Genomic DNA, 25,967 nt, shown 5'->3' on the forward strand with positions numbered 1-25,967 from the left:
AGGGAGGGTTTTTGTGCCATAGTCCTTTTTTGTAAGTCTGCCAAAATCTACAGACTTCTTAGAGGAATATTTTAAAGTTCATAAAATTACATACAGGCTAAAAAAAGCCAATTATATTAAAATGCTGTTAAAATTTTGATTTAGTTGAGTATGAGCTTCTTTATTAGTGAGTTAACTTTAAAAAATCTCAGAAGATCCCTGGCCAGAGCGGCTCAGTTGTTTGGAGCAGCATCCCGTAACTAAAACATCGTAAGTTCAATTCCCAGTCAGGGCACATGCTTTGATTGCTGGCTCAGTCCTGGTCAGGGCACAGGTGAGAAGCAACTGATCCATGTTTCTCTTACCTAAATATTTCCCTCTTTCTCTCTCTCCCTCTCTTCCCCCTCTAAAATCAATAAGGATGCCCTTGGGTGAGGCTTTAAAAAAACTCTAACAGAGGATCAATAAGTATTAAAATTTAAAAATGATAGTATAAATAGCTTATTGAAAAACTTCAACAACTATAATGTGAAAGGTAGTGATTTTTAACAGGTGTGCCACAAGAATTTTTAAAACATGCGAGTCCTGACGATTTAGTCAGGAACACTGATCTCTTTTCCCTTAGATTGTCAAATAAGAAAACGAGAACAGCCAGTGCAACGGTAGCTCTCTGGTGTGAATGCCTTGTCTTGAACCATAAATATATAAGTCATGTAATAGAGCTGCATCTTCTTGGTCACATCACATTATTAGGTTGAGTCTGGTTGGTTAATTCTTGGTAACTGAAATTCCTTTGTACAAGTATAGGGACCTGATTTTTTTAAAGTCACTTTGAAGCAAAAAGTGTGTGTAATTATTATTATTAGTAGTAGTAGTAGATCAATAAAAATTATACCTATAGAAATAGATCTGCAAAACATTTATTTTTGGTGTGCCACAGAATTTTGTGATTAGTTGTGTGTGCCAGGAGATGAAAAGGTTTGAGAATTGCTATGATATAGACATACCTGTCATGGACAAAGTCATAGGTCGGTTTGTATTACAACTAGGATTTTTTTCCTAAATTTGCACTTGAAAAAGGTGCTTATCTTCAACTACATCTTAGTATAAACAAAGTTGTGTTTTTCTGCATTTGGAGTCACTGACCCTATGTTGAGAATCGTGCTCTAATATGACCCAATTTGAGTTATTTCATAAAGTTTCTTCCTTCTTAAGCACCTATTGCTTTTCATTTTAAATATGAAAATACCATATTTGGAAGATTCTCTTGCCTGTTACCCCTGTGAAGCCATGGGAAACTCTTCCAGAAAAGTACTGTTTTTCTCTGAACCAAAGCAGTGTCTTCCTCAAGGTAGATGAACACTTGAGAATATCAAGATGTTGGATTTCTCGATACTTGGTACATGACTCACACATTTGGAGCTGACCCTCACCCGGAGGTTCAGGTCTGGATGCAACTTCTGCCTTCTTACCTTTAACTCTACTTTTTCTCACACTCAAGAAAGCCACCCAGGATGCAATGACTGAGTTTAATGTTGAACGTTAAGCTGCTCTAGTTTCTTTTGTCATAAAGCTTATGGAAACATGGGTATTTCATGGCTAATAACAACCTGATTGTGAAAAACCTCACAGGACCTGAGTGTCATGAGACTCCGTGGTTGAGAATACCTATTCTATGCAGAGATAGAATACACAGAGGAATTTGTTCTTTCGGGCCACTGGAATGCCAGGTAGCAGCAGTTATGGTGGCCATGCTGAAGTGAAACCTCATTGGCCTGAAAGCGTTAATGTTTCTCCTAAGCAGAGGTGGGCACTTTGTTCACTAAAGGTCCAGATAGTCAATATTTTAGGCTTTGCAAGCCGTATGGTCTCTGTGGCAACTACTCTGCCATTGTAGTGTGAAAGCAGATACAGACAAGACCTAAAACGAGTAAGTGCGGCTGCATTCCAATAAAAACTAATTTATGAATACTGAAATTTGAATTTTACATAATCTTCAGATGTTACACTATATTACTCTTTAAAAAACATTTTTAACTCACAGGCCATGCAAAAATAGGCATTGGGCCGGACTGGGTCCATGGGCTGTAGTTTGCTACTCCTGCTCTCAACTATGAAATCGATAGCCAGGTGGCAAACTAATTAGGTAGCTTCATCTGGTTGCTTGTGACATTGCAAGCAGTCCTGAACTTAAAATAAATTTTAGCTAGATGTGAGGTGAGAAAGCCCTTGATGTTTTGAATGTAACCACATATAGAAACAGAGTTCAGTTATATGGATAGAAACTATCTTAGTCTGACATCAACCAGGGCCCTGATCTCAAAGACAATATGTACTGGGTATCAGTTGTGCACAGACATTGCAGTCTGTTGTATTTTAGAAAGCAAAAGTGCAACAGGAGAAAAGAAATGCAGCACAAATTTAGAGCTTTTTCCATTTTTTTTCTGAACACATAATTAAAAGGAAATGGTATTTATTTACCTTTATCAGAGTTAGTAAATATTTCACTTCTATGCAATTCTTTGTGCTTGCAAGAACATGAAAGATTGAAAGCCTACGTCTTCTAAATACATAAGAAATATCTGGATTATTATCTCCATAATAATCATTAATGGCAGGATTGAGTATCAGGGCATGTTTTCTGGGATAAAAATCAAAGACAAATTAAAAGAGAGAAAAAAATCAGAAGGAGGGTGGTAGACTGCAGCAATATGGTGTGGGTGTAGACGATCCCTGTGATTCATCGAAAAGTTAGGGCTCAGAGATTAACTCGTTGTGAAAAAGTCTTTCATCTCTTGTAGAACAGTTCCCATCAACCAGATCATTACAAAAATTTGCATGAAATTTCACCTACAGGGTCCAGCACAAATGCCCCTTTTTTTATTACAAAATCTTTTATTACAAAATCATAAGCATGTAATTCTGTAACATAACAATATCACACTCAAGCCCACCATCTGACATTTTAGGTGAAATGTTTGAATTGAAACTATAAATTATTACACCCATATTATTACCCTACCAACCACACTCAAGCAGGCATTACTTCTGCCAGACCCTGTATTTAAGAATCAGGCAGCGCAAAAATATAATACTAAATATGAACTTCAATGTTGTTGTTGTAGCGGTTGTTTTATAAATATCACCAGACACACATCTGGGGTTTTAGTGCTTGCCACAGTGCAGATTTCTGGTTGACATATCTAAGAAATGCGTATATTAACACCCAGGCTCTATAGAGCCAAGCAAATTTTCGTGCCTGCTACAGCTGAAAGAATATGTTTCCATTCCTGTCCATCTGTTCTTGGCGACATAAATTTAAACTAGAAACACAGAATAAGTTTCATGAGGAATAAGTCTAAATAGAGTTTAAAACAGCAAGGTGAATGCTCTAAGTTATTATGACTTGTTAACATTTGACTTTGTGGCTAGAAGGCTGTTTTTACTTAGAAAAATCTCATGCTGCAGCTATAACTTAAAGTTTAAAAAAACAGATTTTTTATCAGTTTGCTTAAAAAATACTTGGTCACACTTTCTATTTTAAGGGTTTATATTAAATTTTCCGGTGACCATAAACCTAACAAACCTTGGGATTTCAAAGTGCTTTGCCACACACTTGAACTACACTGAAAAGGTGTCATCTATGTCCCTGAACTTCATACTAAAATGGATTTATTAGTGGCAAACGAAGGTTTGCCATGCAAACTGGAGTCCATCCGAAACAGATTTGCTTTTTTTTCTTCAAGTAGAACTGCAACTACGACCAGCTATTACATGATTACTCTGTACACTCATCATACCTGCCCACTCTGTGGCACAACCTCTAGCTTTTTCTGCTACTAAAACAGTATTAAACTATGTATTTACATTTTAAAATGCATGAGAATATTAAAATAAAAGGACCACATATGTGCACCCAGAATTTTGCCTCCAAACAAAGGTTCAACCATTCTGAGATCAATGGTGAGCTGATGATCTCTGTGTCAGAGCTAAGTTCTATGGGATTCTACTCATGGGAGTGCAACCTTTGATTTCTGGCTGAGTAAAAAGTCCTACCAAACCTCCCTTCTTGTGTAAGAAACATTTCTATTATTTTTGAAGTCTCTCTTTCAATATGGCTGATTTATCAAACATAGCAGAGTGGTTATGCATCAAAGTGTTTGGGTTCAAACTTTAGCTCTGTCACTTCAGGTACGTGCATATGAATAAATTAGTTAACTTCTTTAATTTTCAGGCTTCTCTGTCTATAAATGGGAATACTCTTATTTGTGTTAAAATGGTTTCAGGTGGAACAAATGAGATGATATATAAAAATGATTACTCCTGTGACAGGCACTTAGTAAACATGCAACAAACAATGCCTGTTATTATTACCTCTTTATGCTGTCCTCTGTTAAAGGGAAAAAAAAAAAAAAAAAACGAGCCCTGGCTGGGTAGCTCAGTTGGTTAGAGCATTGTCCCAATATACCAAGGTTTCAAGTTCAATCCCAGGTCAGGGCACATGCAAGAAGAAACCCATGAATGCATAAATAAGTGGAACAACAAATCAATCTCTCTCTCTCTCTCTCAAATCACTAAGTAAAAAAAAAAATTATTTCACTGTGCTATCTAGCCTACCCCAAACAGTATTTTCACAACATATACCTTTCATTTAAAAAACATTCCAATAAATTAATATTGTTCCTTGAACTTCTGCACAGAATTACCTATGACTCTGGACAAGTCACTCAATGATTTAGACTCAGTCTTCTTATCTCTAAAATGAGAACTTTAATTGCATGATCTCTCAGGTCTTTTGCTGGCATAATTTAACAAAATCATATTTGACAGCATATCCTCATACTTTATTTATAGTGCTGAAATGTGGATCTGCTGCCAAATGTCTGATGTGGGATGTGTAAGTGTGCCACACATACATGTGGAATAACATTAAGTTTGTTGATGTTAAGAACTACTGGTATATTTTTTGGCATTATTTGGCTCCAAATCCATTCTTCCCATTTTGTTTTAGAATAAGCTGACAGCAAATCTTTTCCCACAGTACCTCATGGTTTAGTTAAACTGAGAGTTTCATAAATAGGCCATCTTTTCATTACTTTCAGTATCCAAGACAGAGAAGCTTTCTTTGTGTAGCAGTTTTCATTTCACAGCTCCATCGCATCTGATGCCATTAAATTGTACACTTGTGCCTATGCCCTGTAACTTACAAGGCTCCTGCTTTCTTTCAGATCTGAGCGATCAGCTGCTGGAGGTGGTTGGCTTGGAAGGAGCCATGGAGATGGGGCAAATATACACAGGACTGAAGAGTGCGGGGCGGCGGCTGGCGCAGTGCTCCTCTGTGGTCATCAGGTAGTTCTTTCTCTGTAGTTGAAGAGGGGGATTAACATGGCATAACTACAAACTAATTAAAAGTATACAGGATGCATCATGACATTTGTCTTATTTGTGCCTCAAGTTATTAATGATTAATACTTATATATTTCAAAATACTGCAGATGGGCAGATTTTACAAAGTTTTAGTTAGCTATTGTTTATCAGGTCCACTGAGATTCGATACTCTTTTATGGAGACCATGGATACAATTCTAACACACAGTTTTCATCCCCTCTGATCTGGGTCTTGCTCAGTTTGGTTTACTGAAATGTTGACGTATCTGCTGGACAAGTTAACCAGTGAGCACACGGCTGAAGGATTGTTAACTTAAATTCTTTCATGGACTAAAGTGCTGTCAAACACTTTTTTCCAGGTTTGCAATGTGGGTTTGCATGAAAACAAGGAGGCTCTCCCTGCTATAGGAATTCCGATTTTTCCATTATACATATACCCTACTTATTTTTTTTGACATCAGAGTTTTTGTTTCTATCACCACATTTACCAGAAAGATGTTAGCAGCCCAGTGATCAAGGTACCTTTCAGGGTATTCATTAATAAACAAGAGTTGAAGATCCTTTTGAAATAGATAAATTTAGAGCCCAGATATTACCATATTTGTATTTCCTGGTCTCGTCAGCTGATGTCTTGCATGTGTAGTCTGTTAGGCAAAGTATTTCAGTGTTGTACTTAAAGGAAACATTCTCTTCCAGGACTAGCAAGTCGTTGCCGATGCAGATCGACGGGGAACCCTGGATGCAGACCCCGTGCACAGTGAGTAGAGGAGTTAAGATTCAATGACACTTTCATTTTTGCTTATTAGATATTATACACTCCTGTGGCTAACTAACCACATACTTCTGTAACCAAATAAGCATAATAGTTAAGTTTGGGGACTTATCACCATGTACCATTTTTTCCCCTAATTTATGAGACGGAGCCACTGCATTCAGGTTTTAGGCATTGTATGCCCTTGACAGTGATTTAGCTGTGGAATGAGTGTTTGTGTTAGCCTAAGTATAACCTTTACTACCACAGATCACTTACATACTCTGGAACTAAGAAACATTGACAAAGTTTCTCTTAACCTTTCTTGGGCTTATTTCAGAGCAGCTTATGGGAAAATTCTGTCTGAGGCCCTCAGACAAAAGTCTTCCATCTGTTCTTTTGCCTACATTTGGGGATCTGTGAGCTTCCATCTCTAGAAAACCTCCCCCTATAGTTTTCTCTGTAATGAGATACTATTCAAGTCGGGCATTTATACCCTTCAAAATTTCTATTTCCATTTGCATAATGAATATTTTATTACATTTTAAAAATATGCTTGGCACTGCTGTTGGCACTAAGAATAGGAACATGATCATGATAAAACACTGGAATGATAAGCAATATACCATGATCAATAATGTAATTGTCTTACTTCTGATAATAATAGATTAAATAAATGTAAGTCAACATATAAGTATAACTTCAGATCTCAAGAATTATGGAAACATAAGGCACAATAATGAAGAGGACTTGGGTAGAGTATACAGGATACTACTTTAGAGAAATGGACCTGGAGGCCCCTTCCAAAGAACAATCAAAGCCAGTATGTTAAAAAAAAAAAAAAAAACAGTAAGAAGGATGGTATGACCAAAGCTTCTAGAAGCAGGAGGACAGTGGTAAGAGGTAAAATGAAAAGTTGGACAGGGGTCAGGTCATGTAGAGAAATGATAGTAAAGAGTTATCATCTGATTGTAAGTGTAATAGGAAACGATTGAAGGCTTTGAGCATCATCTGATTGACATGTTTAAAGTTCACCTTGGCTGCTGCGTGGAGAATGGATTGTTCTGACTAGCAGCTGGGAGACAGGATCTATCAGAGTAGTCTGAAGTTAGGCAAAGATAGTGGCAGGGAAGTGGATGGATGCGAGCTAAATTCTGGAACTGAAACAGAAAGAATTTGCTAATGAGTTCCCTTGGGGTAAGGGATAAGGGATGAGAAAGGAGATGAATCAATGTTCGTTCTTACCTTAAGATTGGGTGTGAAACTGTTTAGAAAGTAACAGGAGGAGTCTTAAGATCAGATTAGTATCAGCATTGTGCTAAGTGCTGGTATTACATGCATTTTTAAATTGAGCTGTAATTGACATAGCACATTATAACAGTATTTTTTAAATATTTACACAAACTCTAAATAATGGTTATCACCAGTTTTCAGGTGGAGAAAATTACGGCTTTGGAAGGTTGAATAAAAAGGTCATATATGCAACATATGTGGAACTTAAACCCAGGACTCTGATTAAAGCCCATTCTCTTAACCACTAGTTTAAACAGCTTTAGCTACAGACTCCAAACAGCACAGGTTAGCATGTAAAAGGGAAGTTTTAATTGCACCTTTCTAGTGGTTTTACCCAGAAGCCATCAGTTCAGCCTTTTCTACAGCACATACCTGTGACTTTTTGTTTATTTCTGGTATATTCCTTTTAGCTACTTGAACCTCAAGTATGTGAAATACATTAATTCTGTAATAGCAGTGTGAAATAAACACGTGTGAAAAATTACTGTAGACTGGCTACTTGTTATGCCTTTTGCTATTCCTGTACACAGTTCCAAAGACCTTTTAAATATGCCCTGCTCCTCCCTTTGCCAGCATATATACGCTTACATCATCTTGTCTGTTATTGTTTATTTTCCAATGGCACTTTTTAAGTTCATATTTATACTCATATGGAAGTTACAAGTGTTGGAGCTGTTGTTGTGGGTGGTGGTGGTGGTGGAAGTCACAATGAACTGGTGGAGGTGCTTGCTCACAGTGGTTGTGTGATGGTTTAGGGTAAGAGTGCAGGGAAACCAGGGGTCATGATTGTGTTGGTGGAAACAGTGGTAAAGTCTGTGGTTATGGTGATCATGGTAGTTGTGATGGTAGTAGTGGTGGCAGTGATGGTGTCATGATGAACTGGTAGAGGTGATGTCACTGTTGGTGGTGAGGGTAGTTGCAGTGCTCATGTTGATGGTGTTGTGATACAGGATGTTGTTGGTGGTGACAACAGCACTATTCTCATCTTTCATAAAAGTGTCACAAGAGAATAAATGAAACACAATGAAAACAAACACCTTCCACTACTACTTTATACTATTTTGGACTCTTCTCAAGGAGATGAGAAATTTAGTTTTTGTGCTATGTTTTAAATTTTGGAGGATTAATAGTGATAATAACATCTACCATTCATTAAGCTTTGAGTTTGTGCCATGTACAGTTGAGACACTTGACCTGTTTTGACACATTTAATTCTCACAAAAACTTATTATTGGCTTCATTTTGTGGATGAAGGTATGGAGGTAGCCAAAGACGAAATAACTTGCTTGATTCCACACAGATAGTAAGTGGCAGAGTAGAAACAGACACATAGGTGGCCTGGCTCCCCTGTCTGCATTGTCCGAGGCTACTCCCCACCGTGGATCTCAACCTGCAAAGGCCCCAGTCCGTCCTCGTGACACCACCACCTCACAGTCTGACCTTCAGTACATCACACATGCTTCTCCCCAGCTTTTAAATGTCTATGTCTATTAAAAGCTACTCAATGTTTTAGAATAATTTCAGCTTATTTCACACAGCACTTGTAATGATACATTCATTGTTTTCTTTCAGTTAGTAATTGCACATCCATTTTTGCCTATTAATTATCATGATCTACACAATTGTTAAATTAATAATACATTCTACATAACTCACTTAATTTTCTCTCCTTGTAAATGCTTTTATTCACATAAAACATTTATTACAGCCTACAGTGGGCCAAGAGCTGTATTAGACTATGGCTCATTATTGTTATTTCACATTCTGGCATGCTCCACATTTCCTCGAGCCACATGGAGTTCTGAACTTTAAATCTCACTCAGCTGAAGGGAATGTTTAGTAGTCAGAGAATTGGTATGGTTTAACTAAAACGTGTTCTTTGCTTTGATTCAATAACGCAATGTTTCTCTTATAGAACATAAGAATTGGTAGAATGTTAAAATTCTTTGCCAAATTTAAATACCCATAAGCTGATCTTCAATTTATGCGGAAATTGCTCTAGATATAATTTTAGAGCACAGCAGACATTCTGTTTTTCTGTAAGTGGATATATAAAATGAAGAGGCAGGTGATAAGCAGGTCTTTGATTCTTATAAAAATTAATACTTTTTAAAATAAATCAAAGTAATATACGTTTTGGAGATAGATGACAATGGTGTTTGTACAGCAATGTGAATATAGTTTATGCCATTGAACTGTGTACTTAAATATAATTAAAATAGAAAATTTTATATAACTTATTTTACCACACTAAACTAATTGAAAAAAATCAACATAATATTTACTTATAAATTTCACTAATCTTGAGTTCAAATGTCAAGAAAAGCAAAAACTAAAGAGCTTAAAATTAATTTTTTAAATATATACATTGTAATTTTTATGACCTTTTAAATAATATCACATTAAAATAGTAAACAGAAACTGTTAAGTATCTCTGTGTTGACAGTTTTTTAATAGCCACTGAGTTAAGAGAAAATGAACTTTGGCCATATAACTATTAGCCATCTCACTAAACATATCATAACTAAAGAAACAATTAATTCTAGAAGATGTCATATTGAAATAGTTCAAGAAGCGCTTTTTTTTTTCAGGCTGGACTCCAGAGCCTGTTTTCCCCTCTCTATCTTCTTCCCCCTCAGTCCTTCCTCCTGAGCACATCAAACATACTGACTCTGTTGTCAATATGTTTCTGTCATTGGTCAGGGGGACAGCTTTTGGAGAACAGTGTGACAGTAAGATGCCATAGGTCATAGACTAGGCCAGATTTTGTGTCTGCACATGTAACCCTCGTTACCAATTTTGCAAGTCATGGATGCCCAGTAGTTTTGTTAAGTGAGGAGTGACCCTACTAAACCTCATTAAAAATTACTAAAATATGAGTGTGGGCTGCAAACCAAAGTGTCGCAGGTTCGGTTCCCAGTCAGGGTACATGCTTGGGTTGCAGGCCATGACCCCCAGCAACCACACATTGATGTTTCTCTCTCTCTCTCTATCTTCTTCCCTTCCCTCTCTAAATATAAATAAATAAAATATTTTTTAAAAATTACTAAAATAGGCTCATCTACCTCCCTGCACCTCCTCCCCACTACACCAAACGCTGACTTCTTCTAACATTCCAAAACTCCTCCTCCTTCCGTTACCAATTGAAGTAGTTACTATTATGCATCCAGAGTCATCCTATACTTCTCCATACTTCCATAGTAACTACCTGCCCACCTAATGATATGACATATTTATTTTCCCTTTTTTCCATCCCTAATACCACTATCCTGGATTTGGCCATTTTATTGTATGTCTCTCTCATTTCCAACAATAACCACATCAATCTTTCCCTATTTCCATTTTTTCTATTTAAATCCATCTTTTTTCAGAATTGTCACTATAAAATACTAATCTCACCATAACACTCTTCTTAAAATAATTTAATTTCTCTCTATTTGACCAAAATGTAATTCAAATTGAGCTTCTTGCTTCACCTATATTGTCTCTTCCTTCTTTTCACCTTTTCATGCACTTTCTTCTTGTCCAAATAAACTTTCCTTTTTATTTAGTTGAGTAACAACTCACCTTTTACAACTTGTTTCATGCTGCCCTTCCTTTATAACCTGAACATCATTTTTTCCACTCTTCCACCCTATCTCCGACCTCCACTAGTCTAACAGTTCTGCCTCAGTACTTCATAGCTTTATCAAAGAACTAACTATCATAGTTTGTTTTACTATTGATAATCTTCACTTTTTTGCCCAATTTTTTGAGGGAAAAATAAGGATGCACATCATACATGGGTAGTACCTCAACTACCTCACACCCATTCTTATGTTTTGTAATTATTTGTTACATAAAATTTCTTGTACTTTAACATGTTCAAAAATAAATGTTAAAATTCCTTTATAATACATAAAAAGTATCTAAATGTAACTAAATAATTGAATTTAAAAAATTAAAATGATATTTTTCCTGAAAGTTGTGACCAAAAACATGGTTGCACATTATACACAGTAAAATACAGTATATTACATTGAAATTATCTTATTGAGGTTCCACATGGTGGTGTAGGAAGACCTTGAACTCACCTCCTCCAACAGAAACATCAAATATACACCTATATGTACACAGATCCTCCTGAAGAACCACTAAAATTTGGTTGAACAGCTTCTGCCAAATGAATAAGAGAGGGGCCACATAGAGAAGAGTAGGCAGTGTGATAATAAAGGGAACCTTACTCTGAGGGTGCAGCCTGCAATAGGAGACTGCCAGGGTGCTAACCCAGAACTGCTATACACATTATAGCTCTAGCCAGCTGGACAAAGAAAGCAGCACACACCTCTGCACAGTGGGAGCTCCAACACAAGACCACTCCTTTAAGATAGGGAAAAGTAGCTCTTTCATCTGATCCATAGAAGCAAACACAAGATGTTAAACAAAATGAGGAGTTAGAGAAATATATTTGAAGTAAAAGAAAAAGAAAAAAATAACAACCTAATGAAGCAGAGATAACTAATTTTCCTGATAAAAAATAAAAAGAAATGGTCATAAGTAAGATCACCAAATTTAGGAGACAGATAGAGAACACAGAACACTAAGAAAGAATTAGAAATTTTTTTAAAAGTCTAATCAGAGCTGAAGATCATGGTAACTGTAATTAAAAATATGCTAGAGGAAAACAAAACAGGTTATGTAATACAGAACAGGTTAATGACCCAGAAGAAAGAATAGAGGAAATCACCCAATCAGGACAGCATAAAGAAAAATTAATTTAAAAAAAAAAAAAACAAAGATAATGTAAAGGGCCTCTGGAATGGCATCAAGCATACAAACATTATATGGAGATCAGAAGGAGAAAAAAAGGAAGGTGAAGAAAACACTTTAAGAAATAATGGTCAAAAACTTTCCTAACTTATTGGAGGTAGAAACAGACTTTCAGGTCCAGGAAACACAGAATCCCAAATAAAATGAACCCAAAGAGATCCACAAGACATATTATAGTTAAATTGACAAAAGTTAAAAATAAAGAGAAACTTGAAGGCATCCAGAGGAAAATGACTAGTCATCAAAAGGGGATCCCTATAAGGCTATCAGCTGATTCTCAGCAATAACTTTTCTGGCCAGAAGGAAGTGGTAAGGATATATTTAAAATGCTAAAAGAAAAGAAACTACAGACTAGAATATGTGACCCAGTGAAGTTAGTCAGGATTGAAGGGAAGATGATTTTTCAGAGAAGCAATAACTACAGTTCCCAGTTTTAAAAATAAATGTTAAAGGATCATCTTTTAAGTCACAAAAAAGGCTTATAATCATAAACAAGAAGACATATGAGAGAAAAAAATCTCACTGGTAAAGGAAAATATATAGTAAAGGCAAGTAGATCAGTGACTTAAAAAAAGCTGATATAAAGGTTAAAACACAAAAGTAGAGAAATCAACTGTAAGTACTATAAGTAATTATAGAATATACCCTATGATTTCACTTATATGTGGAATCTAAAAAACAAAACAAATGAACAAACAAAACACAGAAATATACTCATAGATATAGAGAATAAACTGATTGCCAGAGGGGTGAACAAGTTAAAAGTGAGTAAAAGATACAAACTTCCCATTACAAATTAAATAAGTCACAAGATGTAATGTATTTATTCATAAATAAACAAACAGAGGAAATGTAGTTAATAATATTATAATAACATTGTATGCTGACAGTTTCTAGACTTACCATGATGATCACATCATAAAGTATAGAAATGTCAAATTGCTATGTTATACACCTGAAACTAATATAATATTGTATGTCGACTATACTTTAATAAAAATAAATTTTAAAGAATAACTTATCAATGTATCTGTCTAGCTCTCAGTAGACATAAACTCGTTGAGTTCAGGCACCATTATTTTGGTTATCTTTATAACCCCAGAGCATACTGTGCCTCACACATCATGAGTTGCCACTAGCAAATGTATTTTGCATTTGTGGGTTTCTTAAATGTTTTTTGGGAAAGTATAACAATTTTAAGAAATGCTTTCTACTAAATCTTCTTTTACTGAATATAATGTAGGTTGGCTAGTAATTCATTTGCGTATCTTTTATATATAAATGCATGTAAAAGTTATTTTGAGTTATCTTTATTCATTATAAATTCAAAGCATGGAATTTGAATGTATCAGAGAAAAAATACTTTTACAACCTTAAAAGGTTTGATCTTTATGTTTCTTGATATGATGGGATTAAACTTCTTTGGGCCTCTTCCCTCTGCATTATTAGTTACAGGCTATGGCAAAAATAGGTTTAGAGTTGTGAGCACATGAGAGGCAGAATTTATTCTTGTGTTATTTATTAAAATTATTGTATTATTTTTTATACAAACAACTGTAAACCTACTTTTGCCCCACCCGGTATGTATTTGTTTTATACATTGTATAGGCTGCATTCTGTGGATACTTTGAAATATTGATAGTCATATATTAGTTACTACCTGTGATAATCTTATGAGAAGTAATGCCAAAAAGTTGTAATGCAATATCACTCCAAGAGAGAATTAGTGAAACTTTTATATGGTAGAAAACAGGAAGGAAGTCATAAACAGATCACAAGCTAAATGGTGAAACAATTACAGGTAAAATGTGAAGACTCATCAAAGTTCTAGATGAAGTCAAGGCAACTTCTGGAAAACATTTACATGTATCTTTCCTTCTTTATACCTTTTTTGGTATAATACTTCCAAAATCCTGAACCCATTTGTCCACTCTTAGCTTCCAGTGTTATATACCTGCCAGTGAACCATCCTTGGCTGACTTGCTGCCTTACACTTGATATTTCAAGGACAGATACTTGATCCCTCCAAGCTGGTAGGGCACCTGCTTCCTGCTGTACCTATTTCCACTGTGTGGGCCATTTTATAAGACGTTCTTTCTGATTTGAATGCCAGGTTCCTTCCTTGACCCTAACATCTCTGGACCCAGACCCTGGCTACTTGCCCAGCCTTTGATTGTACCCTGTCCTCTGAAGACTGGATCCTTTTTTCATCACCTTAAGGCGCTGCCGTTGTCTAGAGGTCCACCTCATTTTGACGTTTGTTTTTGCAAAGAGAGTATTTCTAGCACAACTTTAAAATACAAACCCTTTAAAAGAGGAATAGTGTTCTAGGGCCTATTAAATTTTTATTTATATATTTTTATTGTTCTATATAAAGCAATTATATATTTAAAGTATTAATCTTCAGTCATTTGCTAAGTACAAATTAATCTAAGGCTATTAAGACAGAAAATGAAAAAAACATATAAATTTAAATATTACCAGTCCCAGAAATTTAGTTTTAACCAACTAAAAGCTGATTGAATTTTCAAGACATTTGTATGTCCTGGAAATGCTTGGAGGAAACCATGGTAACGATGCCTAATGTTTATTGAGTGTTTATCATGTACCAGGTTCTGTACATTATTTATTTTATCCTTACAACCAACCTAACAGGTCAGGAAAGTTATTATAATCCCCATATCATAACATTTCAAAAATAAAGAAATAAAAACTGAAGCTGGGTAAGTCTAGCAACTTGCCCAAGGCCACTCAGTAAGAGGCCAGGGGCTTTAATGCCTTTTCTCTTAATTAAGATGCTTTGCTGCCTCACTCAGTTACTCCTCAGGGCTTTAGTATATCTCTAATATTAATCATCAGTTACAACTCTTATTTATAATTAAATTTTTAGGCTTCTTTATATATTTATCTTTTTTTGGAGATGTAAGATGATCTATTCAGGGTATAGACATGTCAAAAAGGAAAAGGTAGGTTGATTGATTCCTACAGCAAGATGTTATCAGGTGAGCAACTATTGTTTATTTTTTCTTTTCAATTAGTTTACATTAAATATTATTCTGCATTATTTTCAGGTGTATAGCATAGTGGTTAGGCAATCATACATTTTATAGAATGGTCCCCCCAATATTTCTAGTACCCACCTGGCCCTATGCAGTTATAATTATGATATTATAACTATACTCTCTATGCTGTAATTTACATCTCTGTGACTACTTTGTGACTACCAATTTGTAAAGGTTAAACCCTTTACCTTTTTTACCCAGCCTCCCAAACCCACATCCCCTCTATGAACTGTCAGTCTGTTTTCTGTATCTATAAGTCTGTATCTATTTGTTTGTCCATTTGTTTTGTTTTATTTTGCTTTATAGATTTCACATATAAGTTATATGGTATTTGTCTTTGTCTGATTTATTTACTTAGCATGATAGCCTCTAGGTACATCCATGTGGTCACAAAAGGTAAGATTTCATTCTTTGTAATGGCCAAGTAGTATTCCATTGTGTATATGTGCCATAATCTTTTTTCTCTCCACGTTTTTTTATCATTGTTCATGTACAGTTGTCTCCATTTTCTCTTCAGTACTGCCCCCCACCCCAGCCATCCCCACTTCTCCACCTTGATCCTACCCCGTCTTTGGTTTTGTCCATGTGTCCTCTATACATGTTCTTGAAAACCCTTCCCCCTTTCCCCCTCATTATCCCCTCCCACCTCCCCTATGGTTATTGTCAGTTTGTTCTTTATTTCAGTGTCTCTGATTATATTTTGCTTGCTTGTTTGTTAAATGAATGGATCACAAAACTGTGGTACATTTACACTATGGAATAGTACGTAGCAGAAAGAAAGAAGGAGTTCCTACCCTTCGAGACAGCATGGATGATCTGGAGAGCATTATGCTGAGTGAAATAAGCCAGGTGGTGAAAGACAAATACCATACGATCTCACCTATATGTACCACAGCTTTTTATCCACTAATCTATTGATGGGCACTTGGGTTACTTTCATGTTTTGGCTAATGTAAATAATGCCATAACAAACATGGGGGGCATATATTCTTTTGAATTAGCATTTTGGATTTTTTCAGATATATTCCCAGGAGTGGAATGTCTGGGTCATAAGGATTTTCATTTTTAATTTTTTGAGGAGCCTCCACACTGTTTTTCATAGTGGCTGCACCAGTCTGCATTCCTACCAATATGCACAAGAATTTCCTTTTCTTCACATCCTCGCCAATACCTGTTTGTTATTTACTGATGATAGTCATTCTGATAGGCAGGAGGTGATTTCTCTTTGTAGTTTTGATTTGAATTTTTCTGATGATTATTGATGATCAGAAGATCTGAATGGTCACTTCTCCAAAACAGAAACATGAGTGAAAGACAAGTATTTTTCTTTTTAATACATTTTTTTGCTTCCCAGTATAATCAAAATCATCCATCACATTACTACCCAAATTACTACTGAATAATATGACTATGATTATCTTACTCCCTGATGTCAGAATTCAGTGCCTCCTCATTTCACACAGAATGAAGCTCAGAATCCTTGTTATGGCATGAAATTATCCCTCAAAGCCTGGCATCAGCCTGCTGTGGTACACAGAGATCACTTTCCAGAGGTTTTCTACTCATACTTTTTAATTTTGTGCCTAAATATCCCATTCCCTATTTGGTAGTTCAGAAATAGACTCATTCTTCTGGCCTAAAAGCCAGCTACCAGCAAATCTGTAGTTTTTTCCAGCAATTGTCTAGGACAAAAGGTTTGTATTTTTTCATCTAATCTTACCTATAGTCCATTTTGTTATACTTATTTTTTCATTACTTAGATTGCCTGAATTAACTATCATATCCTCTTGGGATATATGTATTTTTGTAAGTTGCTTCAAAAAATCTTTCTGGAAGATGATGGGATTATAAATACATATATACTAAAAAGAAAATAAAATCCCTTCCTTCAATACCAAGCTTAGCAGCAATTTCCTCATGATGCATTTTTAACGTTCCATCTTTCTGAAATATTTGCCTGATCCTTTGTACTCCTGACTCTCTGTTAATATTTTCTTAATGTCATCCCAATGTATGGCCCTGTATTTCGGCTATGTGTGTATGCATCCAACTATTCAGACTTAATTATAAGTGTTTTAAGATTCTTCCTTAACTCTCTTTTATACCTCACATAATGTCTTTTACATAATATAGTTTCTGATAAGAAATCCATAAGCACTTGAAGTATTTCTCCACAATATGTAATGCATCATTTTTCTCAGACTGTTTTTGAAATTTTTTCTTTGTCTTCGGTTTTCAGTCATTTGATTTTGATGAGTCTGGGCATGGATTCTTGGAGCTTAGTCTTAGTTCATCTGATCTTCATGAATATAGGTGGTTTGTGTCTTGCCAAATTGTGAAGTTTTCAGATATCATTTCTTCAACTACTTATTTAAGTACCACACTCTCCTTTCCTTCTAAAATCCTGATGATGTTTTAGAATGCTTTGTGTATTATCTCATAGGTCTCTGAGTCTCTGTTAATTTTTTTTCCTTGTTGTTTCTTTCTGTTATTCATACTGGACAATATTTTCATCTATATTCAAGTCCACTTACTTTTTTCTCCCTCATCTCCATTCTGTTCTTGAGTCCATCCAGTCATTTTTTTTATTATTTTGGTCACTGTACTTTTCAGTTGTAAAATTTCCAATTGGTTCCATTTTGTTTTTTTAATATCCTCTATTTCTCAGCCAATGGGCTCTGAAATAAGAATTTCAAGAGTATTTGCCATTACTTCTTGGGGCATGGTTATAGTAGCTACTGTAAAGTTCTTGTCTGATCATTTCAACATGGGTATCATCTCAGAAGTAGCATCATTGGCTATTTTTCCCCTTAGGAGCTTTTGAGATTTTTCTGGATCAGTGTATGTTGAGAAATTTTGGATTGTGTCCTGTATATATATTTTAAGTATATTTTGTTGATTATACTATTACAGTTGTCCCACTTTTTTCTCCCCTTTAATCCCCCTCTGCCCAGCACCCCCAGCCTTCCAGCATTCCCCTCACCACCTTAGTGCATGTCCATGGGTTGTACATATAAGTTATTTGGCTTCTCTGTTTTCTATACTATTCTTAACTTCCCTCCATCTATTTTATGCCTACCATTTATGCTTCTTATTCCCTGTACCCTTTCCCCCCATTCTTCCCCACCTTCCCCACTGAATACCCTCCATGTGGTCTCTATTTCTCTGATTCTGTTCCTGTTTTAGTTGTTCACTTAGTTCTTGTTTTTGTTTTTTAGGTTCAGTCATTGATAGTTGTAAGTTTGCTGTCATTTTACTGTTTAGTTTTTGATCTTCTATTTCTTAGATAAGTCCCTTTAACATTTCATGTAATAGGGGCTTGGTGATGATGAACTCCTTTAACTTGACCTTATCTGGGAAGCACTTTATTTGCCCTTTTATTCTAAATGATAGATTAATCTAAGTGGTAGGTCCTTGCTTTTCATGACTTTGAATACTTCTTCCCAGCCCTTTCTTGCCTGTAATGTTTCTTTCGAGAAATCAGCTTATAGTTTTATGGTCAGTCCTTTGTAGGTAACTGTCTCCTTTTTTCTTGCTGCTTTTAAGATTCTCTCTTTATCTTTAATCTTGGGTAACTTAATTATGGTATGCCTTGGTGTGTTCCTCCTTGGGTCTAATTTCTTTGGGACTCTCTGGGCTTGCTGAACTTCCTGGAAGTCTATTTCCTTTACCAGATTGGGGAAGTTTTCCTTCATTATTTGTTCAAATAAGTTTTCAATTTCTTGTTCTTGCTCTTTTCTTCCTGGCACCCCATATGATTCAGGTGTTGGGGTGCTTAAAGTTATCTCAGAGCTTCCTAAGCCTCTCCTCATTTTTTTGAATTCTTGTTTCTTCATTCTGTCCCAGTTGGGTGTTTATTTCTTCCTTTTGTTCCAAATCATTGATCTGAATCCCAGTTTCCTTCCCTTCACTGTTGGTTCCCTGTATATTTTGCTTTATTTCATTTTGTGTAGCCTTCATGTCTTCCTTCATTTTGCTATTGAGCTTAATCAATTCATTGAGCATCCTGATTACCAGTGTTTTGATCTCTGCATCAAACAGGTTGTCTATTGTCTTGTTGCTTAGCTCTTTTTCTGTAGTTTTTTCTGTTCTTTCATTTGGGCCACATTTCTTTGTCTCAGTGGACCTGCTAAGTTGTAAGGGGCCAGAGCCTTAGGTATTTGCCATGGTGGGGCAACCCTCTTTGCTGAGTTGTGGTGCTGTCTGTGGGGGAGGCGTCAGAGAGGAAACAATGCAGCTCACTTGCTCTGCTCTGGCCTCACTTTCCAACAAACTCTCCTGCATGACTGAGAGTTTCTGATGCTGCTGCAACACCCACAGTATTTTACAGCCAGCTTTGATTCTTCAGTTTCCTGTTCAGCCAGCCCCACCTCCCCTGCATGGTTCACAGCCTTGCTGGGAGTCCTTTCTACTCAGCTGTCTGTCTCCCATCTCTGCCCCACCTACTGGTCTAAATGGATGTTTCTTTAACTCCTTGGGTGTCAGAGTTCCATGAAGTTTGATTTTCTGGCACTTCTGGTTGTTTACTGTTTTCAAATTGGTCGTTATCCTTCTTTTGGCTGTGTGAGGAAGCAAAGCATTTCTACCTATGCCTCCATCTTTGCCAGAACTAGCAGAAAAGCCCTGTATTCTGAATATATTAAATGTCATGTTAACTCTGAGTGTTGTTTAATTTTTGTGGGGAATGCTGACTTCTTGTTGTCGTTTTAGCAGGTACTGACCCAATTAGGTTCAGATTACAGATTCTGATCTGCTTCCTATGAGTTGTGGTTCTAATGTCAGTTAAGTTTTCAAAGTCTTTGCAATGTTACTCATATTTATCCTACATATGCAAGATACATAGTCCTGTCTGCACCCTGAGTAGTGAACCTTCCCTTGATTCAGTTCTCTAAATTGTCAGTATGCTTCTCATAGTCAAATCTATGTATGTCAGGCTTACAAATATACTAAGGAGATTACACGCAACTTAATTTTTTAAAGATTTTATTTATCTATTTTTAGAGAGAGGGGAAGGAAGAGAGAAAGAGAAGAAAAGAAACATCAATGTGCGGCTGCCTCTCACATGCCCCCAGCAGGGACCTGGCCTGCAACCCAGGCATGTGCCCTGATTGGGAAGCAAATCAGCGACCCCTTAGCACTCAATCCACTGAGCCACACCAGCCAGGGCTATACACAACTTAGCAATAACTTTCTTCTTATGCCTTCCTCCACTCTCCACTCTAGGATCTCCATGAAGGTTTTAGTTGTTTGTTTTCTTGTTGTTGTTGTTTGTTTGTTTTTTTGTTTGCCTCCCAGGGCTCTCATACTGCTCTTCTGGCTAGAAGCCTTACTTTCCCTGCCCTGCCATGTGTGTCCCGATATAATATCTGCCTCCAGGGTTGTCTAATAAGGGGAATGAGAAGAAAAAATATCAGGTATTTACCCATGCTTTGGGGACCATTATCTCACTGGTCAGTGAGAAAGGCTTTCCTTCACTGTAGTTGTAGGCACCTGCCACTGCTATGGAATTTCCAGAAGACTAGGAAAGAAGACATTAGGGGATAAATAAGACAATATGTTTTTCCCACTCTCCTTGACCTATGGGACTATAATTTTCTGCCCCTTTAGATAGAAAGATGGGGTTTTTCTTACATCTCTCTACCTTTACCTGGTGTACAGTTCCAAGTTTGGGGGCTGCCATTAAGTCCAGGCTAGGAAATACAAGAGGGGGCAAAACAGGGATCTCAGCCCTGGTTCAGTGGCACTTCATGCTCTGGTTTCCTTCTCCAGTCTGCCTGCTGTCGGTTGTTCTTCAGCATCTGGCTGTAGCTGCTCCATGTGCAGTGTCTGTAGTTGCTTCAGTGGGAGAGATAGGGTGGAGTACGCTTACTTCTTTTTAATTGGAACTGAAATCGTCACCACTCTCCTTAGATTTTATTGTGTATAGATGTTCCCGAGTTCTGCATGAATCGTCTCCATCCAGCTGGCATGTTAGTATTAGCCAGAACTGTTTATCTGCCAAATTTGAGACTTCACAGTATATTCCCCATTTTCATATCTCTTACAAAAACTAAGTAAGTCCAAGAAATGTCCTAGAACTTGAATCTTAAATCTTATTCATTTTGAGATAGCTTTATTAATTTATTTTTCCATTCTTGTGCCCTCCATTTAAGCATCTGAGACAGCGTCTACCTTTTTGTTTGTTTGAGTGAAAATAATTAACCAAAAAGGCATAGCTTTTCTACTCACCTATAAGCGTAAAGTTCAGTTTTAGGTATTTTGTTAAACCAATAATGATATGGATGACCACATAAGTCTGGTGTTCGGATCACCTTGTCTATAAGTAAACATATCTTAAGACTTTACAAATAAGTTATTTGATTATTTGGAAGACTTTTAGACTGTGGAGGTAACGCTAGATGAATGTCCAAGGTCATAAAGCTAAGAATTATGAGGCTGGAACAGTTCCTAACTTGTTTTTCTACTCCCAAACATGCCAGGGCTTCATTAAGCTTGTTTTCCTTGTTAAGCTTGTTACAGATAAAAAGATCAGAGGAGGAAGTACAATGACTCTGAAGCTTTCTGTAATGCATAGTATTGCATAAAGGAGCACAGGTGTAAAACCAGCAGCGGGGCCAATGAGACTCCTTGGCACTTTAACTAGCAGATGGAACCACAGCCAACCCAGCATAGGACATTTAGCGTTGAGAAGCAAAATAAGCAGAGATGAGACTGTTTTGATTCCACTTTCAACCCACTTATACAGTTGAATACCATGAAAATCCTTTCTACTTGGGAATACCATTGAAATAAACACCTCACATAATATTATATTAGAAACTACAGTGGTATTGGATGGATTGTTTTCTTTCATAGTTTATGTGCTCATCTGTCTCTTGATTACCAAAGATACTACACACTTTTAAAGGAAAATTGTGAATAGAATTATATTTCCTGACAAAAAGCTACCAAAACCTAAATATAAATAGTACGTAGGAAAACTTATGGATAGAATAGGGTGAATTTGAGAAGTAGGAAAATAGATGGAATTTGCTTATCTTTATAGTAGGTGGGCAATCCTGTACCTACTACTGAAATTAATTGATCACAAACCTGGGAACTGAAAACAGATTAGAAATTATACAGCCTTACAACTGTTTTACTACAGAAAACCATTTTATGAAAACTTTTTATACCAGCTTTTTGCAAAACTGTCAACTTTTCCAGCGCTTTTGCAGAAATGTAATATAATCTGAGGTTTAAAATATTTTTCACTCCTTGAAAGCAGTATTGTATGGGATTTTCATAAGGAGGGAGGAGAAAAACTTCTTAGGAAAATTACTATGCAAAGCACACAGCAGTGCTGTGGAAGTTATCTGCAGGCTTACCTAACTGTTGGATCTCCCAAGACCCTTTCATTAAATCAATTAACTTTAAACAATATGAGATAATATTGAATGCACCAGGTTTATATCCTAATAATTAGTCTTGTTTTGAAAATTTAATAGGAGTATTATTTTCTCATTAAAAGTTACACAACCATTGTAACTTGACACTTGCTGATTTTGAGCCATTTCAAGGAATCTTAAGCTTCTGTGATAGCTGACTTTAAAAGACTAAATATATGTGATAAAGGAATATTAGTACTGTTAGTGATGAAAGACAAAGAGCAATCAAAAACTTATCAGTTGGAAAATGCTTAACAGATAGGTATAGATAATGAATACTTTCCAGATGTGCATAGAAATTGCATTTTGCCTAATATTTAAATACAGAATAAAGATAAATCTTAAGGAAGAAAATACCATCATTTGTTATTTAATGAGTCTAGTCTTGACATTTTGCAGAATAAAAAATTAACTAACAATCTTTTGCCATATTGGCACATGTTTGAATAAGCAGACTGCTTATTTTTTAAGGTGTGAGTGGTAGTGAGACTCCAAAAGCAGTTAAATAAAACATAAACTAAAAGCATCCTTTTACCTAAGACGTTATTGGTAAATGCTGTGCATAAATTTGCATTTCTAAAGCCTTTATCTTTTTTCAAGACTGGCACTTGGGTGTTTAGTTGGGCATTATTTTGTATGTTCCCCTGTTACTTATGCATTAATTAGTTTTGTTTACCTGTGCATAATTTTTCCTAATTTCACAACAGTTGTTGTTTTTGTAATTGACAATGCAATTTACTGCATGTATGCTTTCTGTCCCCCAAACAAGAATGTGAAGGCATAAAGCACCAGTCTTTTTCACTTCAGATTGTTAAAAAAGGGATTGGTCATGACTAATTTCCAATTAATTTGTGGTTGGTACAGGGAACAAAACAATGGCACCTACTAATTAAAATTTAAAATATTCCAAAGTGTCATCTTTAGGTGTCTGTGGAATATATAATTTCCATTTCTGTTCATTGCTGGATCTGTAACACCCATGAACTTGACAGCTCTATTAATTTAAAGGCTCAGTAATACCTATTAGTACAAAACATGAAAAAAATACCATTAATCATTTATTTTAATTTTGCAGCTCTGTCATTTTCACAGTATGTTTTAAAATTATGATGACACCATAATGTGCACAAATCGACCTGGATGATGGGGAAACGGATCACACTCCTTAGGAGCGATAGTGAAGTACATTATTAGAGCTTAATTAATGCCAAACTGATTAGATTTGATTGCATTTTGCACAAAAAATATTTTAAAGAATTTTTCTTACCATGTTATATTGAAAAAGTTAATCAAACCACCTTATGTTTACACTTAGACTTACCTTTTTCTAGTTCTTCTCTTTAATACATTCTATTTAAATGCTGTAAAATGAACCTGAATTGTTCTTTTATTCATTTTGAAAATCAAGTTAATGTGATCATTAGTTTTATTTAGAAAAGTTTGTTTCATTTCAGCTAAATTATAATCTCTCATCTTCATGTTCTTTGATAGGAACTCCTAACCCAAATTGAATGTAATATCCCAAAACACAAAAGGACAAACAGTGAAATGAAAAACATAGCAAGTACCTAACACTTTATGTATTTATATTGATTTGATCCAGCACCATTACACATTCTAAAAGTGGTAAAATTGTATTCACTGAACAAAATTTTGTCATTAGTTTTCAAGAGGAGCGATGTTTTAAAAGTATTTCTATCTAGTTCAAAATGGAATATATTCTTCTCAAATGGGTAGTCTCCCACTCTGCAGGCACCCTTAGACTAATAATAGAAGCTTTGCTTTCTTTCCTTCTAGAGATGTTTGAGGTCTCTGTTCTGGAAATACAAATGATAGAATCACAAGGCCTGTAACTGAATTTCTTCCCGCAATTGCCTTCTAGTCATACTTTATCTAGTTCTTCATTTCATCAGATTTTGTATATTAAAATTAGAAAATATGCCTAACACATTTCAAGATTCTCCTCAAAGAGCAACAAGCTGCGTTGCTGAAAGTGTTAAAGAGTAAGTCTTCTTACCACTCTCAGGGAGCAGGGTTCGTTGTTTTCACAGAGGTATCCCCAGGGTGAGTTACCCATTTCAAACAAAAATTTGAATTAAAAATTCTTAATAAAAATATACTGAATAGAATTTCATAATGTACTGTTTTTATTTCCTTGAATATTCAGAAAATAGTTTCACTTGTTTCATTTGAGGAGGCAAACATTTTGATGAATTTTACATATTACAATTGTTTTACCCACATGACAGTTCCATCAGGTGAATAAAATAAATACCATTAAACATGATTTTCAAATAAATAAATAAAAATTAAGAAGAGAATACAACTATTTCATCCAAACTAAGAATGTCAGATTTGTTTCTTCATTTCTTCAACAAACATGTATTGAATTCCTTATCAGTGAATGTGTGGACATTTTGCCCTAGAGTTATAGGGCAAAAAAAAAAAAATGGGAATAATGGAAAGAAAACAAAGAGACATGATCTCTGATCTCAGTGAAGTTATACATTATCCAGAGTCATACACATGCACGATTCCAGTAATGATATAAGTTCTGTGATACTGTGGAGCCGTGATTATATGGTACTATGGTACTATGACAGGGTGCAAGAAAGGAATTTGACGACCGCAAAGGAGGTCTAAGAAGACTGTCAAAGGAACTCAAAATAGATCCAAGAACTAAGGGGTGAGGAGTATATAACTAAGCATAAAGGGAGGGAAGACTGTCCTATGCAAAGGGAATAGCATGGGGAGAGCAGTTGCATAAAGATATGAAAGATGATGCGGTAGATATGGACCATGAGGACAGGAGATGAGCATTCAGGCAGGTGATTCAAGGGAGTCAGAGCTACAGGGCCTGGAAGCTCACAGGAAGTATTTTTAGCTTTAGTGTAAAAGACACATGGAACTAAAGAGACTTTAAGCAGGAGAGTGATGTCATCGATCAGGTTTGCATGGTGATGAAATCATTCTGGGTGGGAATGGATTGTAAGGAAAGGCAATAACCAGTTAGGAGACTTTTTTTAGAACTCATCATTTTTACCATTTAATATATTTTAAAAAGTTATCCCCACTGAATGATTAATGAATAAATATAAGGTACAGTCAATAATTGGATGGTTCAAGTGGACTGAATTTTCCTTGCTGGCAAGAAGAGTCTTAAATTAAAATGAATTGAAGGTTTATTATTTCCATCAATCTGTTCAAGCTTTAGAGTGGTGGTAGTAGATAGAAGACAAAGAATCAAGAGATATAGAAG

At 35.8% G+C, this 25,967-nt stretch overlaps 1 protein-coding gene across 2 annotated transcripts in view; it reads left to right on the forward strand.

Moving 5' to 3' along the window:
- The window catches only part of DGKB (diacylglycerol kinase beta), a 601,974-nt gene that overhangs the window by 566,086 nt on the left and 9,921 nt on the right, over positions 1-25,967 (forward strand). For both annotated transcript variants that reach the window (XM_028525894.2, XM_036010554.1), the window contains 2 exons: positions 5,208-5,328; positions 6,063-6,123. In XM_028525894.2, the coding sequence (XP_028381695.1) occupies positions 5,208-5,328; positions 6,063-6,123 (182 nt within the window). The remainder of the gene's footprint in view (positions 1-5,207; positions 5,329-6,062; positions 6,124-25,967) is intronic.

This window comes from Phyllostomus discolor, chromosome 10 (assembly GCF_004126475.2).
Source record: "Phyllostomus discolor isolate MPI-MPIP mPhyDis1 chromosome 10, mPhyDis1.pri.v3, whole genome shotgun sequence".
In the NCBI taxonomy this organism is placed as follows: Eukaryota; Metazoa; Chordata; class Mammalia; order Chiroptera; family Phyllostomidae; genus Phyllostomus; species Phyllostomus discolor.